Raw genomic sequence first — 16,293 nt, forward strand, 5'->3', positions numbered from 1 at the left:
AAAGCCAGAGCTCGCCACCAAAGACTTACTGCATCTACATGTAAAAATAGTTAGGACACTCTTCGAGACTGACATGTATCCTTCCCCATTCAGAAATGGATTTGCAGCAGATCAGCCTTGATCTCTAGTTCAGTTTTAGATTATGCTTAAGTTATGGCAGCCAGAGTTCAATCCTATGAATGTACGCTCAACACAAAAAGAAAGCCATTTATCCTTTTTAATTCATCCAGAGCTTTATAATCAACTTCCAGTTTTAAATTATTTTCTTAGCACTTCACAGAACCTGCATGTCACTCCCTCCTGAAGGAGATGGCATCACACAACCTTGTTTAAGTTAGTCCAAGTTTCCACATGTGACCAGAAGTCTTACTTGTTAGAACACACCCCTTCTTCAACTATTCCCCCTCATTCCCTCTCCTCCCACCCCTCCCCAGCAATGGGCAATTACTTCACAAGAAATGTAAAATGGGATATGGGTGTACACAAAACCTACCCTTCACTAATACTGAACAGAAAAGCCTATTTTCCAATTACAGGACATCTTTCTCTAAATTTAGGTCAGCACTGGTGCAGTCTGCACTGTGTATGATTACCACAGGATAATACCAATAAGTACATATATTTTCTCAAACTGATTTAAAAGCCTATGAAGTTAATCGGGGAAAGTTTAATATTGCTACTTCAGAGCACTAAAACACACAAAGTGAATCCAATAAAGATCCTTGTATTGATTCAATATTAAGTATTAATTGCATGACCATCATAGCACCTCTTTACATTATCACACAATCACCAGAATTATCAACTGCTTTTAAAACTAAAAAGGGTACAGTCCAATATTTATAACTTGCACACTGTTACTATATAGAAACTAGGTGCATGGTACAGTGCTGCAAAAATGGAAGCCTGCAGTTTTGACAAAGATGCCAAGTTATGTTGTAGACAATTTCAGTCAAACTGGCAATACTGTTTAAGCAAATACTCAACACAGCAGGAAATAAAGGACAAAAAAAGCATTCTATAACCAAATAAACATCTGAAATTTCCTTTCCCTTTAATACAAGTAAGGTCACTTTTAGCCTTGGAACGGATACATGTTCGCCTATGATGATCTTGCTAACTACTACACAATATCTGATGTCCTCTGCTAAGAATACAGTTTAAGAAAGCCGCAGTTACAAGAGGCATCTAATGTAATACCTAAAATTTCCTTTATGGCAATTATTGAATTCATTTGTCTTAAACAGTGAATATGGAAAGATGGCCTCATGTTTCCTTTTCAATAGTACTCTGAGGATCAAGTGGCTTTCAAGCAGCATGGTGGGTTTGAAATTTTTGCAGTTTAGATCATTCTGTTGCGTTTATGAGTTGGTGAGTCTGTAATGACATCGCCACACTGGGCTGAGGTACGCTTTCTAGTTCCACCATTGTCCAAGTGGAGTGCCATTTCTTCTGATATGAAAGTGTTCAAATCAACATCATGGAGTCCATTTCTCCTTCGACTAGCATTGGAGCCACTGCTCACGTGAGTGGGCGAGCCTGGGGTACTTGAGCGAACACTTATACTAGCCATTGCACCACTAAGACCTAGGGAAAAAAAGAAAAAGCATTTAGATCAAACAGTAAAGAAAGTAAGTTTCCCACGTGTGGCAGAAGGGATGACACTTATCTGACTTCTAGTGACATGTTAAAGGCACTTCATCCTATTAGTTGTACCACAATTATTTGAAGTCCAGACCACACCTTCCCAGCTTTTAGTCCCTAAGAATCTAGCAATTACTAGAACTGCTTTTTATGACATTAAAAGTGAGCTTATACACCTGGTTGTAACAGCACACTATGGCAAATGCTAGCTCCATAAGCGTGACATGCTATTCAAAATACGTGTACACACTCAAGAGCAGATTATTTCAACACGAAGGCTTCACACTAGACCAACAGTTACACAGAATGAAAATCCCTCTACCAAGAGCTTTCCAGGTTGACTTGGTCCTTTTTCAAACACCACCACCCTGCTCCCTTTCACTCCCTGTCACTGTAGTTCTAAAGAAAACTGCAGTATGACAGCAGATCTGACAGGTCTATACCACAGTTAATGTTTAAATAAAAGCTTTATTTCATGGCTGCCACTATTAGCCAACACATTAGTATTATCAGAATTCAGAAGAGCACTTATAAATAAAAAACAAGCCAAGCAAGACCACATGACAACGCCCCAAAATTTGCTATTCACAGATGTGATCCAGAACAGTCACAGGTACCCTGCAATCACTTTGGTTTGTGTTCAGGTTATTAATAAAATGTTTAATTAAAACAAAGTTTTTCTTGTAGAAACAAGGCCATAAACAAGAAAACAATGAACTTCATACTAATTTAAACTTTGTGTCTTCAGTAATGTTACTATTGTAACTTTGTAAAAGCAGGACCTTCCAAAACATAGGTTTAGTAAGGGCTAGTACATGAAAGCCTAACAATTTCACTCAATTTGGAATTCAGGCTACATTTGTAGATAAACAAGAGCTCAGATACAGAGCTCAAGACAAACATCTTTGCTATCATAACTGCTTCAAATCTGAGTATTATTAGGAAAGTACAAAAACATCTGTTGGCCCTAGAAATAAACTACCAAAGCAAGAGTCATGCAGGAAGATGAAGAACAGCAGAAGATCTACATCTGTATATTTTTCTAGCAACAAGAACAAGCAAGTGTTAAGCTGTCCAGGAAGATTTCTGTCTCAGTAAGCATCAAAATCTTGAGCTCTCTGAGGTTTCCTCCAGTCTCAAATACTCCAATACCTTTGTCCAGCCATCACACACCTTGTGTGTGTGCAAAGCCATTTAATACACATCTTCATATATACTCAAGTAGACAGCCAGAAGTCACACACTGACAAGTAAAGCCTAACAAAACCCTATTAGCTGCTAATAGGCCAAACAAGCAACTTCAGAGGCTCTGCGAAGAGAAGACTGCTAGAGCTACTAGATCAGTTGCCAGAAACCTCAATTAAAGACAAATTCTAAAGCTATCTGCAGCAATGGCAGGTTGATATACAAGTCAGGATAAAACAGACTGTTTCACAGAACCAATTTCACTCTATTGTACATTACTGCTGAATGAACATTTAAAGCTTACATCTTGTAGCAGCACAGGATATATATATATTTTTTTTTTTTTTTTTACACAGATTGGGCATTATGCAACAACCAGTAGAAACAGCCACTAATAGCTGATGCTTTCTTAGAGCTTTTGCTTACAGCTCTAAGTGGTGTTCCAACACAACTCAGAAGCATGGTTTGAAGTCTGAAAGGGACCCTGCAGGTTTTAATATTAAAATAGTCTTGCATTCACAATGGCATAAAGTATTTAAACAGCAGAAGCTGTTTTAGTGAAAAGGTAGTTCAGAAACAAGGTTTGTTCCAGTACTCCCAGGATTAAGGTCAAGCTTAACTTCAAAACCATTATGAAAAGAGGTTCCTATATATCTACCAAAGAAAGTAAAGCAGCTAACTGGATGACATAGATGTATGAGCAAAAAGCCTCTTCAGATACCGTAACTTGGATAAACCACCAACATGCAAAATTTGGTCAGGTAACAAATCACTTCACAATTCAAAGACAACAGCAAGTTTAATTTCAACTGGCATGACATACATTAGAAAAACACATTAATTCATCCTGTACATTTAAATCTGAAAAATTGACAGTGCACAGAAGGTGACATCGTTTCAAATCCAAATTGATTGCGAAGGATTTCCCCCCCACATTACTATTCCAAGCAAAATTGCTCTGAACACACAAGTTCAGTGTTGTTACTTCCACTGAGAATCAACAATTTACACCACTTATCAGTCATTTACTCTTATGTTATACAACCCATAACCAAATGGCCAATATATTAGTTCAGTTTTATCACGACGTCTTTTCATTATGTCTAGTGCCCAAGAAAGGAGAGAAAAATTATTTTAAATAAGCCCCAAAACTGACCTGTGACATGAGTGTACATTTTTTTGGCATCACTCAAGAACTGTTTTTAGAGCCTTTTCAAGTAACAAGCATTTTTTAAAATAGCAGATATAAGTCAATTAAAAGATGCATCTGTAATATGCTGCAGCATATTCTAAAACAGACTGCCAAGGTTTGCAAGCAATGCCTCAAGCAGGTATCAACTTTCCAATATTTAGGTAATACTGAATCACTGTACATGTAAATACACAAACAACCTTCAGGAGATAATCAAGAAGTTAAAATCTTCAATCAAACCTGGTGTCAAAGGCAGAAGAGTAGTTTTGAATTTCTACAAAGACAGAAGGACAAGGATATTGCATCACAACATGAACTTCTAGTTGCAGTTTAATCTTGCATCTCATACAGGTATTTAATACTGAACTAGTGAGTAACAGTCATTACTGAGGATGCTAACAGACTGAGTGACAATCTGGTATCAGTTACTGGCAGTTAACCATGTTACATAGCACTACATATCAATCCAAGAGAGCAGAACTGTCAAACAAAACATTTAGACCACAGTTTAGGATTGGATAATCAAGCTAACATGGAAGAGTCACAAAAAAAATAAGGCATGCACTGAAATATCAAGTTGCCATTTCATGGAAGCAACACCTTTGAAGACAATCAGCAATGCAGTAGAAAAGATCTATTTTTTTGTTCACAGAGAAAGTATCTTTCAGGATCTGAAACTGAACTGGGATCCACAGTTCATTGTTTCTTGGAAAGTTGATGTAACGCAAAGAGGAAATCTCAGAAAACCCATTTATTGTGAATTATTTGGAGTTTAAGTCTTCAGTGGACTCTGAGATCTCTTCCCAAAGCATTTAACCATTTAAAGCAGAAAGCAAGCAGTAATAGATACTAGGAAGTAGTAAGATGACATGACTGTTAGCAACACCATTTCACAACCTCAAATTTCTATACTGTGATTAGCGTGACTTAATCACAGGCACACCAGTTTTGTCTATACAAAAAGATAGAGATTCAAACAGCTACTGAAGTGTCTTTACTTCTTTCACGATCTCATGACCACCCGTGAAGTATCCCACTGCTTTCTACAGGAGACATTTCCTTTTACAAGAGGCCTTTAAGAAAGGACACATGGCTCTTTCTCCCTTTTTAAACTTCAAAGGATTGAAGTGGAGGGCATATCTGAAATATTTTGCAGTACGTATTACATTCTCACTCCTGCCATATCTTTCAGTCAAGTCATCAACAATATGGTGGTGTTTCATAGCCAGTAATTTCACAAAAAAACTCTGCTTTTATCTGAAGCTATATTCTAAAGCATTTGTTACAGTACTATTAGAAAAAGCTGCAGTATAGAAGAAATTGTGACCAATACTAGCTAATTTATAACTAAGTACTCTCCAAAACTATCAGGTAATTAGAATGCTTGGCTAAAAGTGTATGTTATGGCATATGAAATACTTAAGGTAAATAAAATTGTCAAGTCAAAATTAGCAAGTTTATCAACACTGGCCTAACAAACTGAAAATGCTGTTTTATCTGCACTATAACAATGTCCATAATGAGTATGAGTTATTCAGGTGACTACCACAGCATTATACTAGATAACTACTGTTCAGTATAGTATTAACTATTGCTTTACAGAAGTTTTACTCAGGAAGTATCAAAAAGAACATTCACGCTTAGAGAAGTGTAACTAAAGCAGGAATTAGTTAATAACCCCAGATAAATAAGAAATGGCATGCAGATAGATCCTTGTCACTCCTCTGTCACACTCACCCTTTCACAGTACTGCTCAAAGAGCAAGTTTTAGCAGTACATACCAATACACAACTCTGATAGCTATATATACACACACAACCTTTAACTTAAACTCTTTCAAACAACCTGAACTCTGCTTTCCCATCCCCTCTTCTACCAACTGCTTCTTCTCCACTAACAACTGCTGCTGGTTTATATTGCAGTTTAATATTTTGAGAAGAGAGTAAGAAGGTCTAATGGAAATTCAGGCTCTTTAAAGGGGCCAAGCCACACACTTCAACATGCTAGAGCAAGGGGTTCCCCCCCCCCCCCCGCAAAGAGACTGAATCACATTAATGATATACATCAACATTAAAGCTAAGGAGCAAAAGAACTAACACTCCCTCACTGTGCTGTTGCACATTCACATCATTTTTACTTAAGAATGCTCAAGTGTAATGTATTTCAGCATTGATTTCCCATGCTTACTTCTTCCCCCTCCTCAAATCATAGCATTTTCTCCTGTTATGCTGGGAGAATGGTTTGTAAAGCATGGAGCATATCCCACACTACAAGACATCATTTCAAACATGGACTGTGCACAGCCACTAGCACTGCAAGATTTAGTATGCTAGCTACAGCCAAGCAGAAAATGACCTGGCACATGTCAGCTTTTGGCAATCTTATGACTATTAGCTCAGTTTTATGTAATTTTGTCATTTGAAATTCTTCTCTTACAGAATTGGATATAGCAATATGCATCGAGAAAGTAGGTGAAGATACACCCGTACCTGTGCTAACTGCAATGACATTTTAAGGTCTGGTGGAAGCTAAAAACCCAACTCTGTATTTGAGATGCTGAACAATAAAGGTATTTATCTTCTATCACATCTTAAAACACTAAGAAACATCAGATGCACAGTTCCTGAAGTTTCAGAAAAATACACTTGAACTTCAGAGTAAAACAGCATCTATTACCTTGAGCTAACTACTCAGCTTTTCTTGAAGGCTTTAATTTCTTTTCAGGTATTCACAGTTCAGGTTCCTAGCCATGTTTTATTTCAAGGGTTACCCATCAGCACACTAATAATAGAAAGCTGATATTAAGGGCAAAGATTTTTATTTAAAAGAGTTTAAGTCTCTCAAGAGGTTACTTAGTTCCAAAAACTCATTCTCAAGTACCCTTAAGTTACACTAAAGATTTCAGTAACAGGTGTACGGCATACATACCATAGAGTTAAAAGAAAAGGTAGATCACATACACCTTAAACATTCTTGTGTCAGTATAGGTTTTTTTTGTCATGACCATTTTGCTTTTAGCTGCTGTAACAAGTCTTGAAAACAGAACAGTAGTAGAACAAGTTTCCTTATAGCACAAAGACTATTGTTAACTAGTATCATAAGATTAAATCTGGGGTTAAAAGTCTCTAGCTTCTGTCAAGAAAACTGTTAACTACCTTGCAGAGCTATAATATAGGTCAGATATAACAAGGTTTGGCATAGAAGAGGTAAGGTTAAAAATCCAATTTTAACAGATTTCTCTTCAGATGCAGCATACAGTTAAGATTGTACTGATACCTAAAGATACTCTTCTCTAATGTTTTAGTCTAGGTCATACACCTAGAATTGTTTGATGTTCCAGGAAATATTTGATTATTAGCCACTTTGTTACCACAGCTTCTGTCAAAGTTTTCAGATGTGATTATGAAGCATTTAGAGGTTACATGATCAAAATACAGGTATTTCCCCCCAAAGAGCAAGATCAACAAGTTATAGGACCATGGTCTTTAGACATATATTAGTACCTATTTCTGAGAAGTCAATAAGCTAGCTCAACTTCAACAGAGCTTTATTTGGTGTCATAATATGACAGATTCATACCTATCCCTGCTTCACTAAGAGACCTTGCTTAGAGCAGCAAGTTTTAGCATTACCCATCAAATCTAATTCAGCCCAACCACATTACAAATAGAGAAACACTCCATTTCCACAGGAAGCCTACCAACACAAAACAAAGCCTCACTCCTTTACATGCCAGCCAAAAACTCCCCTTAAAGCTTTAGTCCTGAACACTTGCTGAGACTGCTACTCACTATCATCAGGTTTTCTCGTGTTTCCTCACAATACCTAGAAGCAGCAAATCACTTTTAAACAGCCTGTCAGAAATGAAGATAAACATAGCCCTACAGAGGACATTAATTTACACAACCTGAAGATCCTACACAGGTTTCAAAATCAAAACATAATTGAGAAGCCCTATGGTAAATAGGAAAAGAGTTTGGAAGATAGTTTAATCACAACTTCCTTAATGTTAAAGAGGAGGGGAGAAGCTGGAGGAACGTAGACATTGTAGGCAATAACCTAAAAACAGTTATGAGGCCAAATACAAGCCTAGTCACTAAAGGATTCACACAAAAGGATTTGTGTCAAAGACCAGACTGAAACTGATATCAGGAGAACCTAATCCAGAAGGTGACTGACATGTAATCTTGTCAACCAGCTGATGAAGGGGAAGAGTGCATTTCTAGCCCCTGCAGTGCCAATATGCAGAGAACTTCCTACAGTCCCCATGACCCTGTATTAGGTTATGAAATATGAAAAAACTTTATACTTCATGGTTCAGATTCCCATGCTGTAGAGAAGTGACTTCCATAAACCACCTCTATACAAAGCAGATGCTAAGAAACAATACAAGGACATGAAAAGAGCATATTACCAATAAAAATGCTTCTGACTTTACTCTGCTTGAGAGCTCACTGTGCTGAAGTGAGTCCACCCAGCTTACTATCACCTGAGAGTAAGCCTTTATAGTTAAAGCCAACCACACACCAGATTCAACTAGTTTCAGAAAACAAGATTTTTTTTAAGAGGGTGTTTATCACATCATATCAGGTGAGAGCCAGCTTCTGCAGTTGTTCTCCTCATGAAGTTAGCTTTACCTACTGAATAAGCAATACTAGCGCACAGAATTCTCTAGCCAGCTTCCAAAATGAGAAGGGAAATTACCAAAAACTACATGACTGGGTAGAAGCATGCTTGGTTTAAGTGGCAACAGAGCAGCAAACAGTACCAGAATTAGGCTGTCACCTAGACAGTAACAGTGTCTGGCTTATGTATCTTGAAAAGCCACCACAGCACAGCAGAAGCAAAGACTGCATTTTCAGGAATCTGCTCATCTAATTAACTCATTAATTCCACCCCCCACTGAGAATATTGAGACAGTAACAATTTCATTTAAGTTTCACAGGTTGTACTTCTAGATAGCTTGATTTTTTACTTTTAGAATGGTCTACTATTTATACCTCAAGATATCTGCTACCCTTTAGAATTTTAGAAGGTGTAAAACCCACAGGTGAACTGCTTCATTTCACCTCAGGAGCATTTTAAAACATGTTTTTCTTTATCACTTGCTAGGTAATGGTCCAATGCAGAATATGCTACTGAATGTTCATACCTGAAAAGGAGAAGAGATACACCGCCAACATTGTTGGTGATGGCAAGGAAGGAAATTCAGTATGACACTGAAGACATTTAAGACTGAAAGTGAACTAGAACTAAGTTCTGAACAGGACTCAAGTATTGCAATGATGTGCAAGTAAAGTGTTCTTCCCAGGATACTTTAAGGAGAATGCTAAACCATATTACCCAGTGCATAACAACAAGGGTACTGGAGTGAGGTAAGGTACCCCCAGAGACAGAAGCTTCAGACACCAAATTCCCTCCATAACCCTGCAAAAACTTGCTAGTTATTTGCTACTAGTCAAATCTTAATATTTAACTAGTTGCTAGCATAGTATTATCATTTTCTAAGAATTCTGTTCACTTTAGCATTGGCATGAATGCCAAGTCTCTTCATGCTTCAAAACACTACCAAAAGTTGATACTTAACTATTGAGTTCACAGCTGTAGAATATTACAGATCCAAACTTCATTTTTATACAATACATTTCCTCATTCAAAATATTTGACTATGCAACTTTTTAGTAGGTACATGCATTATACATGCAAAAACTCCCTTAGAGAATTAAGAAGATACCTTCAGCTGGAACATCAGGTACATGACATATTATGACACCAACAATGGCCAAGAGCCAGACATGCTTTAAGAACCCCCACCCAATTTTAACCAAGTAGTATTGAAAAAATTACTGTTACCATGCAGAGCTATGGCTTCACGGAAGGGTTGCAAATCAGTCTCTACAGATGAGCTAGTTTCTGTTGAAGTAGCTCGATTAGGGGATACTACAGTCAGTCTTGGGGGAGCTCTAGAATTTCTTGGAGGAGGAACTTTTCCACATAGGAAGCTGATCAAGTCTTCTCTACGAATAGTTCTTCTGCGTTTTTTAACCCAAGCTAACACATCCTTATTCCGACGCTGATAGCCAATCTGAATTCCTACATCAAAGCTCCGCTGATGGGCATCCACACTTTCTGCAAGAAGACAGAAAAAAGTTTTCTTAGTAAGTGTTAACAGAGAGCAATGTATAGAATGGCACATCACAGATACGGCTTCCTGTCAACCATGGGAAAGAAGTAGATCTTCTACAGGTTACTGTAACACAGTACCAAGTTAGCTGTAACAAATTAGCTAGCATTGAAGATGAGTCATATTAAACCTAAAGAAAGTATTAGCTAAAAAGTTCCACCCCCTTTACAAGTCAAAAAGTCAAGAGCAACTCAAGCACAACCTAAATAGCATTTACTATACTTCAGGTCAACACTACAGCACTGTTTATGAAACCATGTTGTATTAACATTAAAAACACACTGAGCTTGTCAGTCTGAGGAAGGTACTTAAATCAACAGACAATGTGCTTTAAGAGACACTCTTAAAGTGCATCACTACAGTCAAGAAACCCCACAAAAACAAAAGGAATAACTGCTTTTCTTGATTCTGATAGGTAAGGAATTTTCAGAAAACCCAGATTTCTTTAGAGTCCCTCTAGTTTCATCTGAATTTCAAATGCAGAGGCAACCTGCGGGAGGCCATAGTTTTGAAACTAGTTAGAACACAAGTGTCCCCAATGCCTTTCAATTAGGCAACACACCATTTACAAAGGAAGTCTAAAAAAATTTCCTTCCCCATTTAAGATCCCATTGCAAATTTGATATACAAAAGCTTTAAACACATATTACTTGCAATTAATCCTACCACAAAATGCAATTTCATTCTCCATTGATGTAATTGGTCACCTGTGCACATCAGTTATAACTGTGCCTCTAAGAAGGACTCTTAAATGCCTTATATTACATTGCTTTCAAACTTTGATAAATACATTTCTGGCTATTAGTTTGAGTAAATTTCAGACAACAGTAACAGGTGGGACAAACCATATTCTCTACACAATTATGCTCATCTTGTTTGTCAGATTTGTTATCACAGCTTTGCCAACAGCTATTTCAGTTTTATTAAAATTACTGCTATGTTAGCTCTTGCTCCATTAAAAGACATCAACATATCCACTCCAATTTCATTTACTTGATTTCCATAGATTTTTTTTTAATCTGGCAGAGCTGATTAAAACAGCTTTTTATATTCTTGCTTTACTAATGAAGTCCAACACAAGAGTCATTTGCCCAGAACAATATTAAGAGATTTAAGAACAGCTGTCCAAGATATTGGTTTACAGGTAAACAGTGACATACACATCTAATCTAGTTCTCACACTCAAAAAACCCCCAAAGATAATCACTATTAAATGCTGTTCTTAGACTTATATTCTAAGGTACCACTGCATGGTCCACAAAAGACAGCACTAAAATCTACACTATCAAAGAGCAGCACTTCAAACATAACACAACCTACCAAAAAAGAAAAACATCTCAAATTCATCATAGCTAAATCTTGGGACTTTCAGAATATAAGCTATACAGGTATACATGGAGTACACTTAACATGTTAGTTACTTTTATGCACTCCAAGAGTATTTTGCTTGTGCTGCTTTATAATCAAAAGGCTAGAAGATTTACAAATGCTAATTCCTGTGAAAGCAATGGCAACATGACAGATTATTCCTCCAGCCATTTTGTACTCCACAGCAGCTAAGGCTCCAATGCACTCACTAGTAAAAGCTTCCCAAACACTTTGGAGCTAATTTGGAAACTGACAATATTCCTTTAATCACTTCCTGAAATACCACCAGAAAGACCTTCTGAGAGGTGAGGAGCCCAGCTTTATGTCAATAACCTGCTTTCCTTGTATACAAGAATGCTTTACAAAGGACTAACCATGAACTAGTTATGAGGTCAAACACACTGACTGCTGATGTAGCCTGGACAAATTTCAAGTGTCATTACCCTGGGAAAGATTAGATTTTCTATGGTAAAAGCTACAACTACTTTGTTTACAAAGTTAAGCTAGCAAAATATAAGCAGTCAGGCTGCCTACATCCTGAAATTACTAAGTCAAAACTAACATTAACAAACATTCAGCTTTTTTTTTAATAAAAAAGGTAAATTGTAGGCTTAGAAGTCTTATTCTAATACATGCCTAAGACTTCCTACAGTGGCCTTAAGTTTGAAATCCTACGTTACAAGCCATGCCTTCACTTCTTTAGTGCAATCTGGAAGATAATCAAATGTCTTTAAATGAGGCCTCTATCACCAGCACCAATCAGAAATTCGTGATCTAAGACCTTCACAGTGTGGTGTGATATTATACTGCTAATCTATTTTCAGAAAAAATGCTGACATTCAAGACATCGTGGCATTCTCCTTATGCACTATTCCTCATGTAGCTCATTAAAAGAATTTTAATGCCTCAAAATCACAAACATTTATCATATCAGAAACCAGCTGACAGGGCAAGAGGTAGTTTGTGATGTTCAGTTTACCACACCAAGTACTTCTCCAGTGTTTTGACAGAGTCCTCCAAAACACAAACTTTACTGAATGTGAGAAAAAACAGGATATTTTTAAGGAGCCATGTTCATCACTAGGGAAGGCAAATTCACATTAAGAGACTCCAACTTGCCTGGTATGCCAGTGCCTAGATGGTTCTACATGTGTTCTCAACAAATTTCTACCCACTTGGAAGTTAAATGAAAATTGAAAGATCACAGTTCTTAAAGATCTGTTTTAAAGAAAGATTTGGTTTAGGTGCTGCTTTTTGAAGTATTACATTACACCTGAGTACAGACAGCTTCCTACTTAAATTCTAGTTTCCCTGACCACCACATATATACTCTTCCGTTAATCACATTAATGCAGAAAAATCGGGCTCATTTTGCCTATAGCACAAGTAATCAAATGATTTAACCAAAAAAAACAGCCTAAGTCTTTGTAGTAAAGATGCTGTAAGGGAGAGCAATGCCATTTGTAAAAAAAGACTATAACTATTCCAGACAACTTAACACTACCTGCTGCTACTCTAGCACCATGCTCAAGTGGCTAGTGTCCCAGACCATGTTCTAGTGACCCACTCCCTCAGGCCAACACCTACCCTGTTATGTGATGTGCTGCCCCTTTATATGACCTATGACACATACACAATATCCAAATGCACTTTCTGCAAGAGTCAAGCCTCTGGCAGTGAGGGTTATGCATCTGCATTTCCTCCTTGCTCCGTCCACATATGTCAGAAACCTGATCAGCCATCACAAACATGTTACTAAGTTCAACTGCCTAAAGCAAATCCAAAATGGGAAAACTGGAGACAAATGAAAAAACATGCAGGTAGAACTATAGATAATGCTGTATGGGCCAAGAAAAAAAACCATCCCACAAGTCAAAAAAATCAAACTGTAAGTCAGAAAAACAATTTGGAACTTTAATGTTTTTTCCTTCCTCAGAATGGAAGACAGTCACAATGGGAATCACACTGTGCCAATTTAAGCCTCCACTGATACAGGTATCATTTTTGTACAATCTTTTAAACAAACTAGAAACCACTGAATGATGCTTCTGCAGACAATTCTTTTAACAACCAAAAAAACAGCAGGGTTTAGAAACAGATCCTGACAGACAGAAACACACAGTAAAACAGTGCAAAAGCACAGCCACATGCAGAGTGCACTCTTATCGAAGTTTTGGCTAACACTGCTTTCTTACAGCCACGCTGGACACAGCCATAATGACATTCTAGTACTTAAGATAAACTGTGAGTCTTCTTAAGTAAGAAGCCTCACACTGCCACAAGAAGATAAAACTTTTTGTCACATAATATGTATGCAGAATTTTACAAACACTAAACCCAGCCTATGCTTCACCGCAAGTGTACATGTATTATACTGATATCCCAACATTTAATACACCATGAAACACAAAATGCAGGAAATTTAAATACTGATTAATAAGCTATTCCACTCTTCCCTTGAATTCACAAGGGCAAGCCACACATTAAAAAAATACCCTTTTTCAAGGGTCTCAAAGTAAAACAGCTTTTAAGTTATTAGTCACTGACATGAGGCAACAACAAAGATTCAGCTACCGTCAGCTAAAGTGGCCCAGGGAAAACTTCAAGATTGAGGAAGCAGTCTCGGGTTAGATTTTATCAGGGTGAATAAGAGACATTAACAGGCCCTGCTTATGAGTAAGCCGGGGCAGGAGGCAGAGTGGGGCCCGGCTCGGCGGGGAGGGCTGCCGGGGCAGCGGGGGGGGGCAGCCCCTTACCTTTGTAGAGGTTGGTGACCGCGGTGGCGGCGTTCTGGAAGGGGACCCAGAGGGAGAGCCCCGGCTGCTGGCACACCCGGTCTGCAGGGAGGGAAGGACACACACTGTTTATTTTGGAGTCACCAACTCCGAACGGCCATGTTAGGTTTCGCCATTTTGTTCCACCTTCCGAAGGCAACTCGGGATCACGGTCGAGAAGGGCGGGCCGGCAGCGGCCCGGTCCCGGGCAGCGGGCGCGGCGGCGGCGCCCCCAGCCCGCCGGGGCAGCGCCCTGCCCGGCCCCCGCCCGCAGCCCCCGCCGCACAATGGGGCCGGCCCCTCACTTCGCCATTTTGTCGGAGCCTCTTCCCTGGGCTGGGCGTCAGGAGCCGCCGCCGCCGGCAGGGCCGGGCTTCCCGGTCTGCCCCCACCCTCCCCGCCCCCGGAGCCCGCCGCTCCCCGGGCATTCACAGGGCTCGCCCCCGCCGACCGGGACCCTCCCGGCGCGGCCCCCCGCCGAGGCCGCTCTCGGCCGGAGCGCCCTGCCTCCCCGGGGCCGGCAGGGCCCCGCCGGCCGCCCTCCCGGGCCGACCCCCACCCCCCTCCTCCGCCAGCCCGGGGCGGAGAGGGGGAGGGTGGCCAGGCCGGGCCGACGTAAGAGCCGGCCCGGCGGCTCCGCCGGCCCAGGCCGCTCCGCTGGAGGCCGCGAAGGGCGACGTCCAGGCAGCGGCCACGGTTCCCCCTCACGCCATTTTGTTTTCCCGTCTGCCTCTATGAACGGGCGCGGAGCCCCCGGGCCGGAAGCCCGCTCCTCCCCCTGCCCAGGCCGTTCGTCTCTTTGTGACGCCGCGGCCCCGTTCCAACCCCACCCCCGGCGGCTCCGCGGCCGCCCCGCGCCTCTGCGACCCCCCCCCGACCCCCCACGTCTCCGGGCCCGGCCTCGGCCCCAAACCCACTGCGCTCCGGCTCCGCCGCCCGCGAGCCCCGTCCCGCCCCAGCAGCGGCCCCCCTCGCCTCCTCCCCGCCCCAGGCACCGCCGCTCCCCCCCCCCGCGGCGCTCACCCTTGTAGAGCTGCGCCACGGCGGTGGCCGAGTTCTGGAAGAGGTGCCAGAGCTTCTGCTGCTTGTGCTCGGGCTGCGCCGCCGCCTCGTCCTGCAGCTCCGGGGCCAGCGCCTCCTCCTGCTCGGCCTCGGCCAGGCACTGCCGCTCCCACTTGCTGAACCAGTGCTCAGGCCCGTGCTCCTGGATCTCCGCCTCGCCCTCCTCCTTCTTGTCCTCCATCCTCCGGCCGGCTCCGCGTCCCTCCCCGCCGCCGCGCAGGCCGGGCCCCGCCGGACGGCCGCGCTCGCCTCCCCTCCGCAGCTGGGCCGGCCCTACCTCACCCCCATGCTCCCGGGCCGGCCCGTCCGTCCGCCGGCTCCAAACACACTGAGCGCCGGCGCCGCCCCGAGCACAGTAAAAGCCCCGTCGGAGACGCCCGGGAACGTGCTGCCGCCCAGCGCCAGCGCCCGCCCCCGCCGCCCGACTGGCCGCCGCCGCCCCGGCACCGCCGGTTTGAACGGCACCTCCGGCCCTCACTGGGCCGCCCGCACGCCCATCAGCGGGACGCGCCGGGGGGACGGGCCCAAAGCAAGATTGGTTACGCTGTCACACACCCGCTCGCAGATGTCGTCGGCCGCGGCGCGCAGGCGCAGTGGCCTCCCCCGCCGCCCTCGGCGCCGCCGGGCCCCTCCCCCTGGCGTGATGCGCCGGGCCCCGGGGCGGCCCCGCCCTCGCCCCTCACCCCGCGGCGGGCCGGGCGGCAGCCGGCGGGGCCCGGGCGGCGGCTCGGGGGCTGGAGCCCCGCCGCGGCCTCGGCGGGGCTGCGCGGGCCGGGCGCCCGCGGGGGCAGGGCACGGCAGGGCCGGGCCGTTCTGCCATCTTGGCGCTGCGGCCTTCCCCATGCCGGGTAAGGCGTTGCCCCGCCGCGGGCTTCTCCCCAGCC

The 16,293-nt window shown here is 42.4% G+C and overlaps 1 protein-coding gene across 2 annotated transcripts; it reads right to left on the minus strand.

Moving 5' to 3' along the window:
* Positions 1-203: 203 nt before the first annotated feature.
* Positions 204-15,932, minus strand: HAPSTR1 (HUWE1 associated protein modifying stress responses). 2 transcript variants are annotated; one of them, XM_072878683.1, is made up of 5 exons: positions 15,371-15,932; positions 14,330-14,410; positions 9,875-10,150; positions 4,262-4,295; positions 1,444-1,587 (listed from the first exon to the last, which is right to left on the minus strand). In XM_072878683.1, the coding sequence occupies exons 1-5, from the start codon at positions 15,588-15,590 to the stop codon at positions 1,581-1,583; spliced, it is 618 nt and encodes a 205-aa protein (XP_072734784.1). In that variant the 5' UTR covers positions 15,591-15,932; the 3' UTR covers positions 1,444-1,580. The 2 variants fall into 2 exon arrangements, with proteins under 2 accessions (XP_072734785.1, XP_072734784.1); XM_072878684.1 differs by lacking the exon at positions 4,262-4,295 and having other exon boundaries at positions 204-1,587; positions 15,371-15,907.
* Positions 15,933-16,293: the final 361 nt, after the last annotated feature.

Source organism: Ciconia boyciana, chromosome 13 (assembly GCF_034638445.1).
Source record: "Ciconia boyciana chromosome 13, ASM3463844v1, whole genome shotgun sequence".
In the NCBI taxonomy this organism is placed as follows: Eukaryota; Metazoa; Chordata; class Aves; order Ciconiiformes; family Ciconiidae; genus Ciconia; species Ciconia boyciana.